Raw genomic sequence first — 25,598 nt, 5'->3', positions numbered from 1 at the left:
TAAGAGGAGGTTAGATGAACACCTTGCTGGGGTCATTTGACCCCAGTACTCTTTCCTGCCATGGCAGGGGGTCGGACTAGATGATCTGTTCAGGTCCCTTCCGACCCTAGAAACTATGAAACTATATAGAATCTGAATGGCTCAAAAATAATGGTACGCTTCATATTTTGTTACGATAGTAAGATAGAAAATAAAGTTAAGCTTGATTTTATAAAGCAGGGCTGTCTAATTTCCAAGTGGCTGAGGCCCACAGACTCCACAAGCCATGTGCTATGTGGGCCACACCAGGATGAGCCATAGGTTCACAGGCCATCCAATACTCAGTGGATGTCCCCCTGCACTGTACCCACCACCCCCACCTCTGCACTTGGCCTTTGTGCCCCGTGCACTGACCTGCACTGTCTTGCTGCTTCCCATCCCTGCTGCAGGAGACACGAAAAATCCAGAGCAATATGAAGCCCACAGTAAAGCAGAAGCCCAGGGGCCACAAATGAACTCTTTGGGAGCTGTATGTCACCCACAGGCCAGCAGCTGGACAGCCCTGATATAATATATTAAAACAATTCCAAAAAATAACAAAAGGTAGCTATATAAGACCATGAATTCAAGAATAAACCCTAATTGTAAAAAGAGTTGAACATGTGACAGTATTCATTTGCATTTTAACACAATATCAGCTATGAGCATTCAAATACGACCCCATGTATCCTTCCACAACTTGGTGCTTTTATATTAATAAAGCTTACTTGCAATTATTTTATTTAAAAGTTTATTCCACTTAAAACTGTGCTATAAAATAGTGGAGTGTTAAGAGGTTTAAGTTAAAAGCCTAGACTTTAACTTAGTCATTATTAATAGATTATTTAGCTTTTAAATTTCTCATTTAAGACAAATAAAGGGAAATAAAAGGGTGAGAGGCCTACCTTCAATATTAAGAACAAATGAAAAGAAAAGTGAACTGCAAAGATGTTTTATTAACTTAATACAACTTCTGTGTTTACCTCAGCTCAAGGTAAAGTCTATTTCCAGATTCTTACTTTTCCAATACCTTATTTTTTGACATTACAAAGAATATACATTGTGTATAAACAACTTTTTACTGGAACTTGTTCTTAAATGCAGAAACTGGTCTCCAGTTTCAGCCTACACTGTCATTTATTCCATCACTTTTTTGTGAATACATTTCCAAGGCAAAAGGTAGAACTTGTTCATAGCAAAATTATTTAGCTTAAATGTTGTTAAATAGCAACCCCCCACCCATTTGTGTACCTTAGTGCGAACTCCCATTTCTGTGCCATATAGCTGTAATGTTATACTGCTTATATTCTTTGAGTTTCTCCTTCACTTAATACTCTTAACACAACGTTGCACCTTTTTACATATTTTCAGACTAAAGAGCAATTACCCGCTGGGGCTGACGTTCTTACATTTGAGAGTATATAGTGCTTTGCAAAATGGGGATCTACAAAATTTAAAAAAAGCTCAGGATTATTTTAGCAACACACACCCCTCAAAAGACAACAATTTAAGAGAACCAGAGGTATTTACCCATACGCAAGAATGTGCTTACTCAACTTTCATATCAATAGATTTATTCTCCCTTTGCCCATAGGGCACACAATGGCCCACTGGATTGAAAAGAAGGAGGAAAACATGAACACACAGTGAAAAGTAGCTTCAAAGGCTTTCAAAAAAATATGGGATTTTAGCTTCCCCATGCCTACTAAAGTCAGGGGTAACACTTTATAAATTCAGTGATAACTTTTTATTTGGAATCATGGCTGTATACCGAGTATAAATTTGTACCATGATTAGAATTTATGAATCACACAGCCATGAAGTTTAAAGAAAAAGGCTGAAGTTTTTATTTATCAGGCAGACAGAGTACAGAGTTCACAGCAGAGATCAACAATTCAAGTTTTTTTAAATATAAGAGGGTTCGTTAAACTGCTAATAATTCCTAAACAACAAAATAGCAATGCATTTAAGTTGTGTAAATGTACCAACATACATTTCACTTCATAAAGTTCCATGTTATATGTTAACACAACCCATAAGCTGGGAAATTTGTACAGGTTTGAGTACAGAAATTTTTTTTTTTACAAATCAGTATCAGGCCCTTTAAAGATAAGGCAGCATGATAACTTCAACCAGCAGACCTACCACTGCACATGATCTGAAATTCGTAGCATTTAGGACTCCCCTAAATCATACGTATGCACCAATGCAGCTTAAAAACGGATTCAGAAGCGACAATATTCAAAAGAAATACTTCTTTAACTTCATTGTCTTGAAACAATAACCATCCTATGAAACCAATTTCTGATCAGTTGTCACCATTATCAACCTCAGAGACCAACTAGACACATAAACCACATCTTCTAGCTATAAAGAACTTACAGGCCTGCTAAACACTCATTGAAATGAAACAGATCCAACAAAATATATTTCACTCACTATTGCCACAATGATAATCATAAAAAAAGATTAGCTCAAAAACCATACTCTATCCAAACAAGTAGACGGTGGCAAAACTTCTCTTTAATATTCCTTGTCTGAACTCCCCCCCCCACGATACATATTCCCCCTGTAGCTTGCCTGTTATATTATCAACACCCTAATATTTTTACCTGAGGCAGAAATTGCATGGGTTATTATTTAGTGTCTCATACAGGGGGGTCCTGATTGGACCCTTAAAGAAAAAATAAAAGAATATCAAAAAAAGTTAGTGTCCTTTTCCTTGATGACAGCATATGCAAGATCTTGTACACACCTGGGCAGAAGGCAGGTACATGACAGGGAGACAAGTTAGTCTCTAAGGTGCCACCCTGTCTACCTTCAGACTAACACCACTAACTGCCTCCCTCTTTATTGTAATGTATATCTTTATTCAACACCATCAAAAACTCCAGTGCCCCAACAAGCCCAGTCATTCAAAAACACTGAAAACTAACTTCCCCATCCGCTATGTTTGGATAAAAAGGAACTCAATGCAAGTGGCAGGCTTAGGACAGGTGAGAACAGACCCACAGAAAGCCTCCCATTCCTTAAACTGCCTCTTTTAAAAGCAGACACCAGAGGAAGAAACAAAGCTAACATGATGCTTATTAAAGATGCTTTCCTCAATGTGCTGCTGTACATGATCTCAGGGCTTGTGCAGGCAGAAGAGCAGGGGCAGGGGGAAGAGGATGAGGGGCAGCTGTTAGCAGGCAGGAGGGACTCTAGCTTGATGGGCTTAAAAAAATGCACCCAGCTTTTTTCTTCCCCCGTGGAGGCAGTAAAAGGACTGGAAGAAGGAATCGGAACTCGTGGTAGAGATTATATCTTTTATCAGACCATCTAATAAATAGGTCTAACAAATAAAAAGGCTTGGCGAGCATTTGGGGAGTGGAGGGAGCGCACCGCAGCCTGTCACACAGCCCAAACAGCTGCACCTCCACAACACCTAGGCCTCCCTCCTCCTCCTCGTGCTGCGGGGGAGGGGACGCGGCTCCCCCGAAACAGGTGCTCGGGCCTAGCCCCGGCGCGGAGGAGACGCGAGGATCTGGCCCACCCTCACGTGGTTGCAGCCCCCGCCTCGAGAGGGGCCGAGGCTGGGGCCTCGCACGGGGCACCCGGGAGGCCCCGCGGGTGGCGCAGGGACCCGGCCGGGCCCAGCGAAGCGCAGGCCCCCGCGCCGCCCGGGCGGCTCCAACTTACAACGGCATCGTCTCTCCAGCGCCGCCGCCGCTCTGCCCTCCCCCCGCCGCTAACGGACCGGTCACTCGTGCCCCCGCGCGGCGGAGGCCGTGCGCATGATACGGGCCGGGCGAGGCCCTGGCAGGAGGAGAAGCCGCTCCTAGGCCCGGCCGCCGCCGCTTCACTTTCCTCTTCTCCTCCGGCCTCCTAACATGGCGGCCGGGCGCTACCACAGCAGCGCTCCAGCGCGGGGGGGGACGGGAGAGCCCACGCAGCAACGTGGCCACCCCCGGACGTGGAGCGCGCCGCCTCGCTCGCGCATGCGCTCTCGTGCCGAGACCGGCCGACGGTTCGGGAAATGTAGTTCCGGCCGGCGCCGGCAAGGACGTTTGAAAACAAAGCGCTAACGGACGCCGGGCAGGGGCGCGCGCGCGCGCAGAAAGCTGGGTTGGGCCGGGCCTAGGGCAGAGGTGGGTGGGGGCGTGCCTTCGAGCTCAGCCCCCGACTTCGGGGGCGGAGCCCGCCCGCCAGCCTGTGCCTGCGCGGTGCAGGGGCGCGAGATCGTGGTTGTCTTGTGTTGGGAGGTGCGCGCTCCCTGCCTGGCAGTGTCACCACGTGCCCAAGCCCGGCCGCTACACTAAGGACATTTGAATCCGCTCACTTGCATCATAAGAGCTGCCATTGGCTGAGTCAGACCCTAGTCAGACTCTTGCCTAGTACCCTTTTGCCACCACTTAAGCAGGCTGGGAGGTACCAGGTGGGTCAAACAGCCCACTGCCCCCGGCACTAAAATGGGTGCTCTGTATTGCATCCTTGTGTCCTGCCCTGACAAGTGGAGATGCCCTGGGCAGAGGTGGGAGCAAGGGTCCTGGGTGGACAAGTTTCTATTCCAGGCTGGCATGGGGAACCTGGCCGGAAGGCTCCTCCATGGAGCCATTGCCATGGGCATGCATCTAGTGCATGTTAGGGATATCCCTGGCACCTGCCCCTTCTACCAACAGAGGGGACCCTGGCGCTCAGCTGCCTCAAGTGTGACAGGTTGCAGCCCCCATTCTGCCTCCAGAGCCTCGGGCTAAGGTTCTGGCTGCGCTGCTTCTTGCACTGCTATTAAGAGCTCCCCATCCACGGTCCCACCAAACCCTGGGACGTCCTGGTCAGGCTCCTGCCAGCTCGAGCTAAGCTGGCCATCTAATGGAAGAGGGAGGAGGCTCTGGCTGTGGGGAACGCAGGGGGGTCTGGGGCTGCATCTGTCACTCCTCTGTGCTTGCGTCTCTGGGCGGAGTTTCACTGGTTGGCGTCCACAGGCATTTAGGAGGCAGTGAACGCTAGTCAATGTACTCTGTGTGGTGTCCCCTTCTAGCGCCCTTTTTATCAGCCTATGACCCTCACTCCCTTTCCTGTTTTGTCTTTATTTGGCCCCTGAACTCAGTTGATGTGTCCCTGGTGACCTTCCTTATTAAGGGAGGCTTGAAGCCCATGATCCACTTGGCACATCAAATAAGCCTGTGTGACACAGTGCCAGGGAGTGGATACTGACAGGGAGAGTGAACAGGGTACAACTGGGGCTTTTTCCACTGTTCCTTTTCCACTTGCAGCGTCCAGCATTTAAGGTCTAGAAAGTTTTGATTCTGGAGCTGCACCCCTAACTCCTGTGCTTGTGGGATGCCTGTATTAAATTGTATGACATCTAATAAATGGAAAATATGTTTTCAGTGGATCTGTCATTGTCCTTCCCAGAAACCTTTTTTCTCTCCTTTTCTTTCCAAATAGCCCCAGTCAGCATGCTTTGTGCTTTAGGAAATTGTTCGTATCATCTTGGTTTCATAAAAATGGTTAGAGATGAACATGAGTATAACCTCAATAAAGATTGTACTTCCCTGCAATATATACATTCATTACAAAAAAATCAGCTGGATGGTAACTGAAGAAAAGCTATCTATTTACTGTCACAAACTGAACTGTGAACAAGCCAGAAACTTCAGATTTGTCTTTGAGAACTGCCTGTACAACAATCTTAGGAAAATATATTGAACTTTAATAGCATAGATACGGTGAATGTCTTCTGAGACGTACACTAAGTACTGATAATAAAAAAGCAGCATAGAAGAGTAATGGCAAAATCATATTGAGCCACTATGTATCTTCCCAGGCACTTTCATGGGCCAGCATGCAACACATACTGATGGAATACAGCAGCACTGTCTTCATTCTCTATCTCAGAGGGGCACAACCTTTTTGGCAGATGTGCCACAAGCTAGCCACACATCCTCCCCAAATGCCACCCTGATCTCCTCCTCCAGCCTGCTTAGCAGCTCTGCTTTCTACTTCCTATCCTGCACTCCCTGCCCAGTCGGCTCTTGTTTGCCATACCTGTCATTCTGTTGCCTGTCCCCTCCCCGGTCTTTCACCTGCCACACATACACTGCCTGTGTCATATGTAGCATGTGCACTGCAGGTTGGCCATTCTTGCTCTGTGTTTTTGGCTGACAGCTGGAGAGAATGAAGCCCAGATCAAAACTCCTATTTATTCATTTTGCCTGACAGAGAAGTTCAAACCATTAAACTGAAATCCTTTGTATTATCCTAGTTATATCTTAGTCAGCAGAGGACAGGAGAGAGCTTGCTGCTTTGGCAGGAGGGTAGGAGCTATACAGCTTTGCTATGGACAAGGCTCCTTCCACTATGGATATGGAAAAGACAAGAATGTTCATCAGTTGGTCCACATCACTGACTTGACTTAAAGAGAGCAAGTTAAGGAGGGAGATCCCAGTAGTCTTTCTTCAAGGAGAAGTGTTATTAGATTATTGTAGCCCACAATTTCAATTTAGTATGTACTATAACTGATTTGCCATTACAACTATTATGCTTTAAGCAACAAGGTTTGCAGTAAATACTATCTTTAGTACTGCCAAACGTAAAAGTAACAGTGTCAGAAAAAAGTGTAAATTATACGTAAGAGACTAAACAAAAATTGTTTCAAATATTTATTGTCAAATACATCAGAAATGTTCTACCTTTGTATTTAATAGTGCTAGAAGTTATGTTAGGATGTTGCATGTATCAGTACTCTTTCATTCTATTTCAGGATTATTCTTGAAGAGATATTCTGCCTATAAACAACAACACGATAAAAGTTAAGTATTTCCCAAATCTCAAACGACAGAAGAGTATTGGATAACATGACTACACAAAATGGGAGAAAATATTAAATGGCTCCCAGATGCAAGCTCTGATCGATATTCAATCAGTTTCTATGAGAATTTTTTTCATTATCAACATCCCTATTTATACAATACAATACCACCTACAGGACCCACTGCTGTCTCCTCTTTTTCTGCAAAAAGAAAATCCAGAACCACATACATCTTACTTCCCATTTTTTCCCTTAATATATGCAACATTTTTTGCTAAGATACCTGTTAATAAGATAAAAGCCCCACCCCTTGCTCTGTACAGATAGTCAGTCTGGTCTAAACCATTGGGAAGCCAGCAACAATGCAAGAACACTGTTTTTGAGCCACTTTTTATTGGCTAAAGTAACGCATTTGTTTTAAGCCTTGACTTAATTAAAACATTTGATGAGGTTTCCTCTATCCAGTCAATACTTTTTGTTTATGGATTTAATATCAAATGGAAGAATCATCAGCACAACTTAGAACCTCCTCTTTTAGGGCTCACTCATAAACTTGGTCGGATGTTTACAGATGGCACTGACTGTGTAAGGTACTTCCTAATTTATCTGGGCAAGTCATTTACCTTGCTAGATAACCTGTGTAGTGAGTGGGTGAGGCAGAGGTGGGATGAGGTCTACTCCATCCCCAAAACATCATGCAGTACATTTGACATGGCATTGACATGATGCCCATACTAGACTGTTTCTTATCATTTGATTAGCTATCTACCTCCTGTACTTTTCATAATGGTCTTTGGTTTCATAAACTATAGAAATTAATGTGTTTGGGCTTATTTCTGCTCCCGTGCGCCATGGACATGTGAACAAATTAACCTGTGGCAAATCAACCAGTCCTAATTTTAAAAAGCTATGAACATGTGAAAAAAGCCCAGTGAGCAATTTAAACATGCCCCAAAGGTGGCAAATTTAAGCTTTCAATACCTTTCAGTGAAGAGCCTAATTGTTTCTCGTGCTTTCCAATGCACAATGTGCTTGTATGTGCACAGCTTCCATGGTGTTACGTGCTTTAGGTTTATGCTTCAAACTTTGCCTCTACATTCATATATCTACAGTCTAAGTCAGCAATTCTTAACCAAAGTGCCACAGCACCTGGGGTGCCTTAACAGCACTGTTAAGTGTGTGCAAACATGATTCATGTGATAAACCCAGAAATTTCAAATAGGAATCCATAGTGTTAAAAACCTTTTAACCTGTTGTGGTCTTTCCCTACAATCCTGAGTTCTTTGCCACAGAAGAATTGCTCCATTATTTTTCTATTGTCAAAAACAAAACCAAGTGAAAACTAAACACTAGCATTTTGAGGGGTGCCTCAAATCTATTCAGAGGTACTCAATTCTAAAACAATTGAGAATCACTTGTCTAAGTTAATGGGAAAGGAACAATGCCCTAAATCTACTTTATAATGCATTATGTGACCAAAGAGATGCTGTAGTTTTAAGCATATTTTTTCCTTGAAATACATCAAAGACCTGAGAAAAACATAATTATACTCTTACCAGAAAATCAACAGGATCATCAGGCCTGATCTTGCAGCATTCATTTAGCCCCTGCATAAGCGTTGGCATGACATGCTTCATTAAATAGTTTCTTAGTGGAATGGACTGGGCTTCAAGTAATTCTTGTTCTTGCCTCTTTACTTCCTCTAAATGTTTGTTCTACAAGTAGTAAGCAAAGAAAGAATTTGGAAAATAAAATTTCATTCCTAAACAAAACAGCATTTGCTAAAATCTGTAGTGGTGGCTTATAGGGAAAAAATGCATCAGTTAGAAACAGTAGCAATTTCTTTAAAACAAATCATTAGCAGAATATTACTGCTAATATTCAGTTGTATCAGTTAATAAGGGCAGAGAAAGAATACAGCATGGTGAATAATGGGAATTTTGGTCTGCTTCTTTACCATCTAAGATTCTGAACACATCTTCCACAGTTAAAATTGACAAGGATTAAATTATTTGCAAGTTCAAGGCAAACAAATTATTGCCATTCACTGCAAGGATTATTTATCTAAAGCCCTTGATATAGGTCCTTGTTAGAGACAGTGCTGAATCAGACAGAGCACAGGTCTGATTTAGCAGGGAAATTCTTATGATTCTATAGCTTGAGAATTCATACTGCAGATAATTGATAGATCATCAATTCTTATTGGTAGATAATCAAGATTTTGCAAGGTAATATGGGAGTAAAATGCAATGTTTTCATTAAGAAGTTAAGGAAGAAATAACTATTCTAAAAAGAGAAACAAGATTTTCTTAGGGAGATAATCTTTTATTGAACCAACTGCATAGTTGGATAGAGTTAGACAAGTTTCTGAAGGCAAGGTCTGAAAAAGAACATCTTGCATTTGAAAGCTTGTCTAACTATCCCAATTATGCAGTTGGTTCAATAAAAGATATCACCCTACGAAATAACCTTGCATAATTCCTGGACCATCATGGCTACCTCATCTCTCTAACATTACCTATTTTAAAAAGATCATATTATAGTGTAGTGCTACAAATAGTAAGAAATAGCAGCTAATTGTTAGTAATGCTTGGCACCACGAAAGAATTTTTCTCAGTTTTGTCAATTTACTTCAGTACCTGCAAAAAATGACATCATAGTAATCACTTTTCATTTCATGGGATCAACATGGTAACTGAAACATTGTTAATAGGGCTCCCTACTGAGATGCTAACAGCTTCTAATACCTTAGATTTGCAGAACCATCCAGATAGCACACTTTGTAAACAGCACAAGACACCTGCAATATAACCCCCTAAGCCTGATCTTTGGTTGGAGCAGTCCAAAAGTAGAGCAAAAGTTAGACCAGAAAATGGTATGGTCAATGCACACAGGACCTATTCTGATTCAGTGCACTTTCTGGAAAGCCTTGCTTGGTGTGGTTCCATTGTGGTATAGCTGAAAACTGCCAACCTGTGGCAGAATCCTCAGGAGGATGTAAAGCCGTGCCCCAACAGGTTACAGAAGGCTGTCTAACTTCAGCGCAGCTGGCGGTCACAGTCTACACAGGCCATACGATTTCAGGGTAGATCCCTGGCACCCGCCCACACCAACTGCATGGGCTATGCAGGCCCTAGCCCTGACAGGGCCTTTCCTGCTCCACTGCAGTGGGAGAAGCAGATGCCAGTTGGACAGCCCTAGGTTATAACATTACTTGTCCCTGCTTATTTAGTGTCTTGCAAAGTTATTTTCCCCCATTTCTCTTTCTCTGATTGCTTCTGGTATTTGCACAATCTCACTGGAGTTGTATAAGCCATGAAGAAAAACACAGTCATCAAAAATCTTTTACAGGTATTTTGATGGTAGCGTGACAAAAATAGTTTTTAGTGTACCTATATTTGATTTTTTAACTTGGGCATTAAAATGCACTCTGTGATGTGATATGAAGCCAAATATATGATTTGATATAAAAAACAGAGGGAAGATGTATGCTTTTTAAACAGTTTGCATGATTCTAACCAAGTATAAGAGGCAGGCCCAAGTCAAATATTTTTGTGTAATGTAAAATTTTAAGGCAGCTAGAAAGCCCATTTCTGTTATTTTCTAAAGTGCATAAATAATTAAGTTGCACAAACGTATATGCTAGCTTACCCATTCTTCCCACTTTGCCATCTTTTCAGCCCTTTCATCAGCCTCTTTACGATCCCGTTCTGCTTGCTCTTCAGCTTCTTTGGCAAGGCGTTCTTCTGCCTTTTTATGTTCTAGTTCTGCTTTTTCTTCCTTTGTCAAACCATAATTTCGAGGCTCCCCAATTTCTTTGATCATCTCTTTTACAAGAACTCTGTTCTCTGGATCCTCCAACTTTGCTACATCTTTCAAACACAAAGAGAAAAAGCTGAGTCAGTGACACAAGAACAGAAACAGGCTGGGGAGTCTAGGTGGGAGTCTGGCCCAGCTACTTTTTTTACCCTTCCTTTATTGTAAGCCTGCTGAGTAGAAGAAGGCAAAGGAGGAAGAAATCATTTTCTAGGAAGTAGCAGCAGAAGGGGATGAAGACGCTAGCAGACAAATCAACAAAATGGCTGGAAGATATCACAGTGCCAAAGCCATTGCCACTGCCTGCTTTTCCGATGCCTGTAGCTGTGTGAGCTCTGTCCAGGGGGTGCCACTGACCACTGAGGTTTCCATCCAAGTCCTGAACTGGCTTTGCAGGGACTGCAGCCTGCGTGACCTTGCCTAAAACAGCCAGGTGGAACAGTGCTACTGGTATGAGGTGCCTCCTGGTGGATTCCCTTGTGAACCAGAAAAGAGCTACAGAAGAAGGTGAACATCCCTAAACATAAGGACTTCATCAGTTTGATGCACAGAGACCCCCACCATCATGCTAGAGGGACAGCCAGAGGGCAAAGATACTCAGGAACCTCAACATTGTAATTGACTTTTTAAATAAAAGATTAAATTAGCATCAATATTTGGTGTAAAAAATGTGGGAAACATACAGATACCTTCAGAGTCAAAACCCTGTTAAGAATTATAACATTGCTTTTCACAGATAAAAAAATCTTTTATTCCATAATCTCAGCTACTAATGACACCTCACATAACATGCCTGTGTTGTCAGCCCCAGTTTGCAAATGAGAAAACAGACAAAGAAATTTAAGTAACATTCACACTTGTTAATGAGTCACTGGAGAAAAGAACAAAATCTAGAAATCTTGATACCCAGTTCTCTGTTCTAACCATGTTGCAGACATTTAAAAAAAAAAAAAACTTGCAAGACCACATTTTACACAAAACTTCTTTTAACTGGTCATCCTAGCTGATAGTAAAATCATTGTAAAATATAATTAGTAATTTGGATCAATGATAAAAAAAGAACACCAAGGAAATTTCTCTAGCCTCTAACAAAATTAAATCCTCCCACTGAACTTAAAACAGCCAATACATTTCCCCCAGGAGAAATATAAGGAAATAATCAGGCTTTTCTGTCTGATCAACAGATCATGACTTCTGGAGTTTGATGGACCAACAGGGCGCCATGAGATAGGATCAGCAGAAGTATTTGAGTTGAAGATCCCTCACTGAACTTATCCTTCCCATTAGTCCTCTACTGTTTACAACAGAAAGCTGAAAGCTTGTACACCTCAGCTGATTGCAACTTGTAGCATTATCATCCAAGGACAGAAACAGTTGCTAAGGTAACCAGGATGAAGCTTCTTGTTTTAAAAATGAAAATTAACCCTTTAAATTGCACATGGAAATCAACTAGAAACCAGTGAAGATCGTGAAGCACAGACGTGATGTATCTGAAAGAAACAAGCAGGATGACTCCTTTGACGAGTTCTGGAATAGTCATCAGATATGAAACACTGCAGTAACCTAAGCATGACATTAAATCGCCATTCAAAATAGGAAAAGAAAAAATCACAATCTCTGGGTTTTTTTTCTTTTAAGCATGCACAACCAACCTTTTCTTGGAAAGCGCTATTACCTGGACATCCAGAAAAGTGGACTGCTAAAATAGATAAACTATGAGTTTCTGAGTAGGTGCAATTTTCCCATCTATAATAGTGAACGAATATTCCAGTGATGCTGTACGTACAGTCTTATTTATATTTGTTCTACAGCTTCCACTAAAAATATTTAGGTTATTTTTTGCAAAATTATGGAAGAAAAATATACTATATTTCTAACAGTTTATATATAAATGACTGCTATTACATACCTATAAACTGTGGATGTATTTCAAGTTCATCAAAATAGTTAAGAACAGTTTCATCTTCAGTGTTTAATTCCCTGAAGAGACTCAGAGATCTCAAGAATCGGTCCTGTGTATAATGAGTTCCAGCAACAACAGTTTCTGGAAGATTCATTACTCGGGTCTTTAGGAATTCATCAGAAGCATTCAAAGAAATAACAAATTCTGTAATGAAAAATATATTTCTGAGAGTTAAAGGCAATATCATAATTTTCTTCTTACAGCATCTATTATTTTTAAGTAACATATTCCTAACTAATGAAAAGATCAGTATGCACTGAACAGAAATTGAATTCAAATCTCCATAAAAACTGCATTGGGGAATGCCTTACTGAAACTGTTAAATTATAGCAGTTCACTAATATTTAATAATAAATAAAAATATTCTTTAAAAAATCCTATTATTTCAGTAAAATTGAGAAGTTAAATTCAAAGCTACAGAATACCCTTTATCACCCCTACTTACTGATCTCATAAAGGCTTATCCTGAAGCAATAGACTACTCACGGTTTGACTAACAGTAACAGAATCTAAATCTAAGGCTCAAAAGAGAACTGTACACAGTAATCAAAATACCTTAAACAGGTGACTATAAAAGATTTATTTCCTTGGACACGCTACTCAAATTAATCGCACTGAAAAACTTAGTAACTCATTGTACTCAAAGGGTGCTCAAGCTATCAATTACGATACTGGGATTTTTAATTTCATAAATGTATCTGCTCTTGCCTAAGCAAACTTTCATGTAGTTGAGAAATACACAGAAAAAAATATGTCCGACACAATATAATTTTATACCAGTTGCCTACACTACAATGACAGAAGGGAAAAAAGCAGGCTTTCAAACATCTCTTTTACCAATTTCACTTTATATAAGTTTAATAGCCTCATATTTTTATTATTAATAATAATAAATAAACCCTGGCAATTTTTTCTTGGGCAAAAAGCAAAAGTCAAAGGATTTTTTTGCCTTAGTGTAGACTAATTTGCCTCCTTTATCATAATATTTTCTCATATTCTTATTTAGTATGATTTTTAATGCCACTCTAAGATGGTGAAGCAGTTTAACAAAGTCAGGAGGTGACATCTCATTTCTTGGGAAAAACCAGACACAGCCCAACTATAAACAGATCTTCAGAAAAGAAACAGAAATGCTTCCAAGCCTACTCAGGCTTCTAACCACAGTCCGGGGTTAAGAACACAGCTTTCACTTAGACAATGGCTCTTCTTCTTTTTCCAGAACAATGTTTTTTCTACCTCCATATGTGGAAAATCTATTACCAGGAACAAAGTGATATCTGCAGCCTATGACAACAATTTATTCACAGTTTCACTTAAAAATGTGTCAATTTAATATAAAAAGATTGTTTGCTTCAAAAGTTGTTATCTTCATAATGTTAAAGCCTGCCTAAAAATCTCGGCTCACATGTTTGTTACATTGATTATAAGGACCACTGTACACTTAATTCCATCAGAGAAAGAAAGAATGTTTTGAAGAAAATGCAAAGTGTTTTCATCTTCCAGTAAAGCCAGTAGGTCACTGTATTGTTGGAGACATTGAACACTTTGCAGAATCAGACTGTACCATGGCTATCTGTCCTAATTCAGACAAAACTCACACTGAAATTAAAGAAAGTAAAGAAACCAAGGGATTTGACCCTGCATGTGTAAGTCCAAAAGTACATTTTTAGATATAAAATTTTATAAAAACACAAAATCAATTTAGCAATATACTATATTTCAGGACATGGTGCTAAAAAGTAAAAATGGGTCTGTTTAAATTGATTGTTTTAGCTGCCAAGATCTGGGTGTAGATTTTTATGATTATTCCACCACAGCTGGAATAAGTAACAAAACATGGCAGTTATTACTATTGTAATAATTTAGTATTTAATGGTATTTTCCCCACATAAATTAGATATTAATTTATTTGCTTTCCAGTACAAGATGCAACAGTACTATGTCAGTTAGGCAACTATTTTTGTTCAATGGAATGAAAGAAAAATGTGGTATTTTGAAACTTGCTAATAATTAAAGTGCTCTTTAAAAATATGCTTATTTAAGCAAGCATATCAAATCTTACCAGGAATAATTATTTTATCATAGTGAGGCATTTTGCCTTTGGTCTCTTCCTCTTCATCTTCATCTTCAACTAAAGTAAAAGTAAAACACAATTAACATTGCCATCTCAAGTTGCTACTTAATACAATGAGAAAAAGACTTAGTAACAATGTCAGTCCTTTATATAATACCAATACTTTATAAATCCAAGTCATAACCACAAACTTTTAAGTTTGGCAGGTAAGTAATTCAGTAAACATTTAGATACTTTTAAATAAAAATTGGAAATGTTGGCAAAGTTCCAATATTTAAAAGTGTTAAAGGTTTTAGTCTTCAAAATGAGCCTGGTACATCCTCTACTTACATAGACTTTTATATTGTACATAACTAACTGAAGATCTGCTGACAAAGATCCTGTCAGCTACCCCAGAATCTGTCAACGTAAAAAATTAGTTGGCATTTAATTCAATGTGCTGACAGACATACTCATACTAACTCTCTTCCAAGGGTATGGCTACGTCTCTTAGACTGCCTATACACGTGCTTGTTGGCATTCTAATTAGAACAAAACCACATTGGAGCAGACTCAAATAATCAAGTAGTATCACACGTATTAAGCCCCTGCATGTTTTAAAATGGCCGCAGGATACTTTAACTAGACTTCATTGAATGAGGTTTAGATAAAGTATCCCATGGCCTTTTTTAAACGTGCACAGGCTTAACACATGTGGCAGGGAGGTGTTTTAATTGAACAGTCAGCTCAGGAACTGATCTAACTAAACCTTCCTAAACCCCTGCCACCTTCAAGCACATGTATAAGCAGCCCTAATGTTTACAGATTTAGGAACTTGAGAGCAGATCCCTAATAACAACAACAACAACAATAATAATAATACCAAGTACAGCAAAACTTACGATTAAAGAGATCTTTTGCTTGGTCATAGGTCTTTGGGAAGCCATCCAAAACATATCCCTGATTCTTACAAGGCATAGACTTTAGCTTTTCTTTCATGAATTTAATCACATGATGATCATCTAAACGACCTAAAAATCCAAAAGGTAACTTAACATATACATTCAAATACAGTCAACTTGTATCTGCTTTATAGAGAGGATGAATATCTGAATTATTTTACTAATAGGTTCACAGAAATATCCTAAAGTCTTTGTGTTAATAGCTGAGAAAGCCTAATTGTCTGTAAAACCCATGCAAAAAAAAAAAAAGCAGAGTGGCTCATGCAGGGGCAGCCCATGCCGCTCAAAACCGGAGTCTGGCTGGCCAGAGCCACACTCCAGCTGCTGGCCAGGCTCCGAGTGGCAGGCCGCCAGATAAGGCTGCTGAGGCCAACCTAGTGCTGGTCCCAGACTCCCCTACCCCACCTGGGGTAGCCTACTGTGTGCCAGAGGGTACATGGCACAGGCGTTCCCCTGGGATGACTAGCAGATACACAAGCTGCTGGTTGTTCCTAGGGAACCAAATGTCCACACTCACGTAGACGTGGCCATGGGGTGTGCCCAGAAAAGCGCATATGTGCATTTCCTGGGAGACAAGCAGCAGTGGCTCATAGTTGTGCTGCAGCAACTCGTCCCCAGGGAACACCCGTGTACACATGCTCTGGCGTGCAGCAAGTTGCTCAGGTGGGGTAGGGTACAGCACCTGGGGTGGCCCCAGAAGCCTTACCTGGGGGTCTCCCAGGACTCCAGCAGAGTTGACTAGGGCATGAGGAGCCTGGCTGGCAGCTGGAGTGTGGCTCTGGCCACCCACACTCTGGTTTCGGGCAGTGCATGTGCCACCCCACTTTTTTCTACAACATGTTTGTTTTGACACTAGAATTTCCCAGTGTCAAAAAAACCTCCTTGCCCCACTACAAATTAACAGTGTGGCAAATGCTTTAAGAACGCCATACAGTACAAATTGTTAGGTATATAATGAAGGACTTTTTTTGTATTTTCATTTGTATTTCTAAGAATGTTTATATTATCAAGGAATCAATAGAGCCAAAAATAAATGAGGAATGTTGGGACAATGCATTGGTAAGGGCATGGTGACATAATATCACTTAAAACACTTAGATTTTTTCTCTGACTACCTGAAAGTGCTCAGAAACCTTTATAGAAAGAAAAATCACAGAAATGTTGAGTTTGAAAAATGTTTACATTCATGTTTTTCACTTTCATTTAACACTACTATTTTGTCACCTATTTGAGAGCCTTATTCTTAGTTGTAGATAGGTAAACTGAGATGGTATTTGATTTAGTGACTTCAACAAGGTCACTGAACAAATATATAGCAATGAAACTAAGTGTCCTAGAAATAAAACCAAATGTCCTGCTTTTTATTCCTCCCATAATAACTGACTTCAACTCCCTCCCTTTCTTTTTATGTAGCTTTTACATGGCTTAGTTAAATATTTATAAGCCATTGTAGTAAAAATATTTTGAGTATAAGTTTTCATTATTTTAAACAATGAAGCAACGTCCATGAGTCACTCCCATTTATATATATCTATATAGATATATCTATATAGATAGATATATACAGTAAAAACTGCATTATCCGGCACCTTACAAACTGGCATGCTCTATTAACCAGCCTGATGGCTTGTAAGGTAAAACCGAAACAGGAAGCGCCCACTGTGGCACTTCTAGTTTTGCCAACCCCCCATGGCCCGGGGCATAGCAGCCTGTGTAGGACCCCCTCCCTGTCCCTCAGCACACTGATGCAGTGAGAGGGGTGGCAGTGCAGTGGGAGAGGTGGTGGCACACCGGATGCAACAGGAGAGGCAGCAGCCCGAACAGGCAAAGGTGCCTGTTCGAGCCTCTCAGGTAACTGGCATATTTGGTTATCCAGCACTCCCCATTCCACATGAGTGCCAGATAACAAAGCTTCTGCTGTCTATCTATATCGATATAGATGTAGATATATATAAGGAAAAAAGATGGAGCATGCACCAGTTTTTTATGTGCACCCCAATTTTCATAGATATTAAGGGTTGGAAGGGACCTTGTGACATCATCAAGTCCATCCTCCCTGCCAGAGGCAGGAAGTCTGCAGGGATCAGATGATCCCAGCATGATAAACATCCAAATGCCTTTTGAATGAGTCTAGAGTAGGTGCTTGCACCACCTCTGGGGGAAGTCTGTTCCAAACCGTGGACACTCAGACTGTAAAGAAGTTCTTCCTTATATCGTGTCTGAATTGGCCTTCTAGAAGTTTGTCGCCATTGGGCCTAGTTATCCCTTGGGGAGCCCTGGTGAACAACTATTCTCCCAGGTCCTGATGCATCCCCTCCCCCTTATACACCTATAGGCAGCCACCACGTCCCCCCAGAACCTTCTCTTCTCCAGGCTGAAGAGTCCCGTGTCCCTCAGCCTCTCCTCGTAAGGCTTGCTCTCTTGGCCTTTCATCATACAGGTGGCTGTCCTCTGGACTCTCGAGCTTATCCGCATCCCTCCTGAAGTGAGAGGCCCAAAATCAGATGCAGCACTCCCCCTGTGGCCTCATTAAGGCCGAGCAAAGCAGGAGGATGACGTCCTTGGTTTTGCTCAAGATGCCTCAGTAGATGCATGCCAGAGTTTGGTTTGCTCTGATGGCCATGGCATCACACTGGGAGCTCATGTTCATCTTGTGGTCAATCAAGACCCTCAAGTCCATTTCGGTTGCAGTGCTAACGAGCGTAGCACCTCTGAGCCTATAAGTACGATGCTGTTTTTTTCTCCCAAGGTGGAATACCCTGCATCTGTCTACATTGAATGCCATCAGATTTTGGTCTGTGCACTCTGTGCGTCTGGGTCGGCCTGTATCCCCATCCCGTCCTCCAGTGTGACTGCCTTCCCCCACAGTTTAGTGTAGTTCGTGAACTTTGCCAGTCTACATCTACCACCCAAAACCAGATCATTTATGAAGATATTGAAGAGTACCGGCCCAAGCACTGAGCCCTGGGGGACTCCACTTGTAACCTTGTTGATTTGTTCCCATCAGTTACTATCCTTTGGGTCTAACCCTGGAACCAGTTCCCCAGCCATCAGACTGTTAGATGGTCGAGGCCACTGTTCCCCAGCTTGGTCGTGAGGACATCATGGGAGACCAAGTCAAAGGCTTTCTTGAAGTCCAGATAAATGACATCAACCTAGCCTCCCTTGTTGAGGCAATGTTTTACCTGGTCATAGAAGGAGATGAGGTTGGTCAGGCAACACCTTCCAGTAATAAAACCATGTTGGCTGGCATTTGGTAGGTTGCCTTCCATTAGCTGGTTGCAGATGGATCCCTTGATAATTTTCTCCAAGATCTTTCCAGGGATGGATGTCAGACTGATAGGTCTGTAATTCCCTGGATCTTCTTTCTTCCCTTTCTTGAAGACTGAGACCACATTAGGTCTTTTCCAGTCTTCTGGGACATCACCCAAGCACCACAAGCTTTCAAATATCTTGGCCACAGAGCATCCTGTGATGTCCGCCAGCTCTTTTAAAACTCTTACATGTAATCCATCTGGGCCTGCAGATTTGTGGATGTCAAGCCTCTCGAGGTGTTCTCTCACTTGATAGATGTCAATTGTGGGCCCATCTCTTGAGCCCTGGTTGCTTTGCATTCTGGGTGGAAAACTGATGCAACGTAATCGTTTAGGAGATTGGCCTTTTCTTGAGCGTCAGACGTCAGCTGCCCCATTTGATCTCACAGGGGGCCAATGTTGCTTTTGTTCTTCCTCTGACTTCCCACATATCTGAAGAATGACTTTTTGTTATCCTTGATTCCGGTGGCTAGCCTGACCTTGGCTTCCCTACCCTCTGACTGCATTTCCTGCGGAACGGGATGGACTTCCCTTATGCATTTAGGATTGAGTTCTTTAGGAACAACCATTCCTCATGGACTCCCCTTCCTAGGGGGCCATGGTCCATTGGTGCCTGACTGACCAGTCTCTTGAGTTTGTGGAAGTCAGCCTTCCCAAAGTTGAGGATTTCTGTTTTACTGAGGGCTTTGCCCAACCTGCGTTGGACAGAGAAAGTAATCAGATTACAGTCACTGTCACCAAGCTTGCCCTTGATCCTCAGATCATTCACTAGATTGTCCCCTCTGGCCAGGACCAGATCCAGCAGTGCCTCTCCTGTAGTTGGCCCATAGACCTCTTGCGTTAGGTACAGGTCATCAGTAGAGGTGAGGAAGTTACACAACCGGTCAGACCTGACTGTGCACTCATCCCACAAGATGTCAGGGAGGTTGAAGTCTCCCATGACAATCATACATTGGGAACATGTGGCCTTGGCCAGTTCTCTATTGAATTCAAGATCTAGGTCTTCTTGGTTAGGAGGTCTGTAACAGACCCCAGAAGTATATCCCCTTCCCCATGTTCCTCCCATATTTTAACCCAGAGAGTCTCAAGACGCCCTCCATGATTAATGTGGGAGTGTCCCTATTCTACATGTCTCTCTATTCACATGGTGAGAGGATCAGGACTCCCTGAAGTGGGCGTATTAAGGGTATTCCTGCCCAGATTTATGGGAGAGTATTTTTGTCTAGCTTGTCTGCCCAAACTTTCCTGCCATGACTTCATGTACTTAGAATAAAGAAGGAGGGAGGCTAGCCACCCCACTCAGCTATTATCCTTGTAAAATATGCTTGATAATCGGATATTTACAGGCTGGGTATTGGTGAGCCCCCTTTCACTAAACATTTAAGTGTCACTGAGGGCTGCAGGGTCCAATTGCACAAACGCCCTGGTCTGCAGTCATGGTTTGGCTGTCTTCTCCACCATAGGTTGGTTGGTTGTGGTGTGAGTAGTCCATCCCTGGGTCCCGTCAATCGTCTCTCCTTGACTGTTCACTTTCAGGTAAGCGTGGAGACTCCTTCAAGTCTCAAAGGGAGAAAGCTCCTTGCTTTTGTCCCTTTACCCCTGCTGGGGTGATCTTTGCTGTTCTCTTCTTTAGTGTAGTGAACCCTGCCTCTGCAGCAGATGGACTTCACTTTGAGGGGATTCTTCAGCCATGGACAACCCCGCTACACCCAAAGAGGACGCCTGCAATGAGACTCTATATGGACTGAGACACTTCCTTCGACCTACTTCCTCTACCATTGAAGACCATTGTATGGGTTTGTGTGCATCTATCTTCTTTCTCGCTCAGCGCCGTGAACACCCTCCCTCCCTTTCCCCCACCTCCCTTCACCCTTGGGCTTAGGTGGCTAACGTTGTATTTTTTGTAACCTAGTTGTGTTCCCCTCCTCAGCCCCATTCCGCAAATGTTAGTTCCTTGTTTGGGCGATTTGTATTTCCCTACTGGCTTTGTTATATTTTGGGATTCACAATCCTAAACATCTACTAATAACATTTCTCTTCAATGACCTCTCCCTACATCTGCTGGTCTCTCTCAAACTCACTTTCTTCCCTCTCTCTTCCGGTTGCTGCGGGGCGCAGTTTTTGATGATTGCTCCTTGTCCCACACCCAGCCAATAGGAACTGACAAGAGCTGATAAATCACAGTGTTCCTGCCCTCTGTGCATCCTGCTCCCCGACTTCTGTCCTGTTCTTTAGTAAGTATTTGTGCTCAGGGCATCCACCCTGGCACTTCTTACTTTCTTCAGTTCTGACAACACGATCTTCACTGCCACAGTGTCACGAGGTCACGTAGGTGCCCCGTGACTGGGATTGAGATTGACAGAGCTGCCAATCACCAGGGCAACCAGGCAGGTCAGGTGGCCAGAAGGGGGCAGGGCCGGGCCTTTACAAACAGCCCAGGCCGGAGCCTGACTAGCAGTTCCCTTCTGGCAGCTGCAGGAGCAGGAGCTCTGCGGCAGAGCTGAGTGGCCTGAGTTGGTGGTGGCAGCCTTACCTTGCTGACTGGCTGCAATGATGCCAGGGATGAGAACACCCTAAAGGGAGGTAAGGTTGGGAGCCCTAGAGGGGCTTGGAGTTTGCATTACGAGCGAGAAGGCTCTTTGTTGGTTTCGTTACAGCCGTTTGGGCTTGGCTTGTGTTTATAGTGAACCAGAGGACCGGGTGAGGTTGTAGGAGTGAGAGGAGGCCTCACGGGAGCTCCCCAATAACCTGGGGGCCCCAGGTGCCCAGTAGTGGCACAGGAGCGGTGCCAGTGGGGCACTACTGTTTGCGCCAGAGTGGCGCGGTGTACAGGGGCTTGGACCCCAGCCCATGAGGGCGGCAGTTTGCCCAGTGGGGCAAACGACCCAAGAAAGGGTCAAGGGGCCAGGCACGGCTACGGCCGCCTGAGCCCCAAGCGCGGGAAACGTGCGGCGTGAGAGGCGCAGTATAGGCCCCAGAGTGGGCGAGGCCCCAGAGCGGGCGGCAGGTGCGGTGAGCGCGGCCAAGACCCCGTGAGGGGCAGCAAGCGTGTGAGCACGGCCAAAGACCTTGAGAGGGGTGAGAGAGGCCCCAGAGTGGGCGGCGAGCGCGGCAAAAGACCCCGAGAGGGGCGAGAGGTGCCAGAGGCGCAGCAAAAGACCCTGAGAGGGGCGAGGTGTTGAAAGAGTACCTGGACGAGGCAAGCCCAAGGGCGCCAGGCTAAGGGCGCTGGTGGGGAGACAGGCCCAGAGGCGCCAGACAGGGCATAGGGACACAAGGACCAGATATCATCCACAAACAGGTGCGAGGCTTGAGGCGTGCTAAAGGGGAGGAAGGAGGCACGCATAGCCCTTCAGGCAGGGGTGCAGAGAGGTACCCCATACGGAGTAGGGGCAGGAACATACGTACCGTTCACCGGGGGGATAAAGGCAGCCTCCCATCTAAAACTATTTATCATCAAAGTCGTGGCGGGCGAGAATCTGAGGGTGCTGAGTCCACCTTGCGTGACAGTAGGGGGCGCTAGGGAGTTCATGGCCGCTCCTAGGCCCCACTCCCTCACAAGTGGTGCATTGGCCGGGAAATCGGCCGTGCATGGGGCGGGGTAGAACCCGTGACCCTATAGAGGGGAAACGAACCCAGGAGATTAGGGCAAGATGGATGTGGTTGGGGACATGGATGCCCATTATTCAGCCTGCTGCAGCAAGGGCGAGTCCATAATGGAAATGAAAGAGGCTGGTGAGGATTTAGCCCTAGAGGGCCTTGGGGAAAACCTGGAAGACCTTGTGTGCCGACTGATGTTTGGGGAGCTGGAAGAGCAATTGGTCCAGCTCAGGCAGGAGTCAGAAGTGGCGAACATCTGGAGAGAATGTGCGGAGGCAAAATCCGCCGCCCTGGAACGACAATGGTCGCCGGGCAAAAAGAGTGGGGTGGCAAAAGAAATTAGACGCCTCCTAGCGGAGGAGGCGGAGAGGACGCAAAGAGTAGAGCAACGGATAGCTCGCGAAAAGAAAAGGAGTCAGGAGCGAGAATATCAGTTCTGTGCGATGCAGGCAGAAGTGGGGCGCTGGAGGGACCAGGTCCTCGAGGCCGGCGAAACCCCGGGAAAGGAGAAAAGGCAGTTACAACTGAAGTTGGAAGTATCTAGGGATTTGATAACAACCTTGCGGAGGGAGATCCAGGCTCTTGAGGAGCAGAACAAAGTCCTCCATGAGGACCTGGAGAGTTGGCGGGCGAGAGGCATGAAGGCCGAGCATATGGTAGATCAGTTCCAGGACGAGATCACCCAGAACCGTGTTCAACTCAAGGAGTTGAGGAAGTTCTGGGAGCAACAGTATGAAAAGGTGAAAGCTGTTGTGGAGAAAGGCGAGACATCCCAGCTCACCTCAGAAAGGGAGTTGGCCGGTTGCCAGCAAGAGAATGAGGAACTACGAGCCCGGATACAAGCCCTAGAGACCGGCCAGACCTGCGCCGAGGAGCAGGCTCAGAGGCTTAAAACACTCCTGGCTGAGAGTCGGGCAAAAGAGGCGAGCCTCAGGGGAAATCAGGGGCAGCTACAGGAGGAGTTATGAACCCTAACAGAGGAGCTGCAGAGGCTCAGAGATGGCGGGCATAGGGTGTCCGAAATGGGTAGTCAGATGGCCGAGGAACTGCCCTGGTTCCCGGGGATCGGGGGCGAAAAGCAGAAGGGCCTTGTAGAGCAGGGAGGGCAAACCCAGGAGAGATGTTTACAGAGTGAAAGCCTGGGTGCCCTATTACAAAAGGAGCCAGAGGAGGGCCACATTCAAACCGATCAGAATATGAAGTTGATAGCTCAAGAGGTGGAGAGGATGACTCTCTTGACGGCAGACAAAGAGAAAGGGAGATTCAGAGATAAGGAGGAGAGTGAGAGATTAAGAGTCCGGATACAGACTCTGGAGGCTGAAAACAAACAGGTACGGGAACAGGTCCAGTACCTGGAGGCTCTCCTGAAGGATAGCCGGGATAGAGAGGCAACCTTGGCCGCGGATAAAGAACAACTTCAGGGGCTGAGGGAAGCTAAAGACCAGCTAGCTCTAGAAGCACAGAGGGCCCGGCAGGCTGAGGAGCTAGGAGAGCAAGTGCAGGGTCTGCAGACGGAAAGAGATAAGGAGCAGACAAAACACTAGAGACCCTCCTAGCGGAGAGTCAGGTTAAGATAACATCCCTTATTGCAGAGCGAGGGCAGCTGCAACAGCAACTACTTGCCCTGGGGGAAGAGCTGCAGAGGCTGGAGGAGGATGATCGGGAGTTCTCTGAGGTAGGCAGCCAGACGACCGGGGAACCTCCCCGGTTCCTGGTGGTTGAGAAAGAAAAGGAAAAGAACCTCACAGAGCAGGGAGTACAAACCCTAGGGAGCCCAGCCAGCTTGGAGAGAAAGCTGAAAGTGCTGGAGAAACAATTAGGGAGCTACGTGGGGGTCAATCAGGTGGAACTCCAGGAAAGGGGGTCACTTATGGAGGCGCTGAGACAGATGGAGGTGCAGGTTGAGGGTCTCCGGTCTGTACTTAGTCAAGGCTCAGAGAAAGGGAAGCCCCCTAGGACCAAAGGTCCAGAGTGCCCTCAGGGGACGGGTGGATCAGAACAGTTGGGAGATACCACCCGGGAGGAAAGCCTCACCGGAGTAAGACTGGAGGCCTTACTGAAGGAGACCCAATTAGCCCTTCTTGAGTACTGGGAACGAAGGTGGACCCAGTGGTAGAAATTCCACTTGCAGGGTCTGGGCCAGCGAGCGCAACAGCCGGGGAAGGTAGCCCGAGCACAAGATAAGGGCGGCGTACAAGGGGACTCGCCAGTAAAGCGAGGCGAGCGAAAGACTGGGGACAGGACCTGGGGAGTGAGGGCACCCCAAAAGGAAAAGGGGGCACAGGTACATGAAGGGAGGAGTGACAGGCACCCAGCGGGGTATAAACCAGTGCCCAGGAAAAGGCCCTGTTTATACATGGCCGGGATACCCGAACAGGTAACGTGGAGGCTTCTCAGGAGAAGCATTGAAGAGAAAATAGGAAAGGTGGCCTTCGTGCGGATCTATAAAGGGCCTAAAGGAAGATACACAGGCCAGGGACGGGTGGAATTCTGGAGCAGAGAAGATGCCCATAGGGCACGGAGTTGCCAGTGGGAGATATGGGGAAAACTCCAGGATGTCCAGGCCCGGCACGAGCGGTTAGCAACCCAAAGGACCTTCGCCCCGAAAGGACACAGGACGGAGACAAGGGAATGGAGATCCCGGAGAGTGGACCGGAGAGAGGCAGATGAGGTAGGCGCTATACCAAGGTCAGCTAGCGTGGGGGGGCTACCTGTGGCGGGTAAACCCCATGAAATCCCATGCGGTGCGCCTTGGGTAAAAGGCGAGTTGGAGGCGCCTTAACCTCCACCACAAATTAGATACTGCCAAGACCCAGAGAGAGGGAAGGACCCACGGCAACATCCTCTGAGGAAGGGACATCTCGCGGAGAGGCAGAAGGCCCCTTCCCCCCGATGTGTTGGGAGCTTAAGGGGGGAGGTATGTCACGGGGTCACGTAGGTGCCCCGTGACTGGGATTGAGATTGGCAGCTCTGTCAATCACCAGGGCAGCTCAGGTGCTGGTTGCCAGGGTGACCAGGCAGGTCAGGTGGCCAGAAGGGGGCAGGGCCGGGCCTTTACAAACAGCCCAGGCCGGAGCCT

At 44.8% G+C, this 25,598-nt stretch overlaps 2 protein-coding genes across 5 annotated transcripts in view; both read right to left on the bottom strand.

The window, feature by feature from the left end:
- Nucleotides 1-3,913, bottom strand: part of PAPOLA (poly(A) polymerase alpha) — a 75,095-nt gene extending 71,182 nt beyond the window's left edge. For 2 of the 4 annotated variants that reach the window (XM_019552482.1, XM_019552485.1), the window contains exon 1: nt 3,700-3,912. In XM_019552482.1, the coding sequence (XP_019408027.1) occupies nt 3,700-3,707 (8 nt within the window). In that variant the 5' untranslated portion in view covers nt 3,708-3,912. Of the gene's footprint in view, nt 1-3,699 lie in introns of all 4 variants that reach the window. The other 2 variants (XM_019552483.1, XM_019552484.1) reach the window with 2 other exon arrangements.
- Nucleotides 3,914-6,644: 2,731 nt separating this feature from the next.
- Nucleotides 6,645-25,598, bottom strand: part of AK7 (adenylate kinase 7) — a 43,744-nt gene continuing 24,790 nt past the window's right edge. The window contains exons 13-18 of the mRNA XM_019552481.1: nt 15,546-15,674; nt 14,653-14,721; nt 12,537-12,734; nt 10,463-10,683; nt 8,368-8,526; nt 6,645-6,788 (exon numbers count right to left, since the gene is read on the bottom strand). Coding sequence (XP_019408026.1) covers nt 6,750-6,788; nt 8,368-8,526; nt 10,463-10,683; nt 12,537-12,734; nt 14,653-14,721; nt 15,546-15,674 — 815 coding nt within the window. The 3' untranslated portion in view covers nt 6,645-6,749. The remainder of the gene's footprint in view (nt 6,789-8,367; nt 8,527-10,462; nt 10,684-12,536; nt 12,735-14,652; nt 14,722-15,545; nt 15,675-25,598) is intronic.

Source organism: Crocodylus porosus, unplaced genomic scaffold (assembly GCF_001723895.1).
Source record: "Crocodylus porosus isolate Cpor-Errol unplaced genomic scaffold, CroPor_comp1, whole genome shotgun sequence".
NCBI classification, from domain to species: Eukaryota; Metazoa; Chordata; order Crocodylia; family Crocodylidae; genus Crocodylus; species Crocodylus porosus.
Note: the sequence above shows the minus strand (reverse complement) of the source record. Positions and strands in the feature narration are given on the sequence as shown.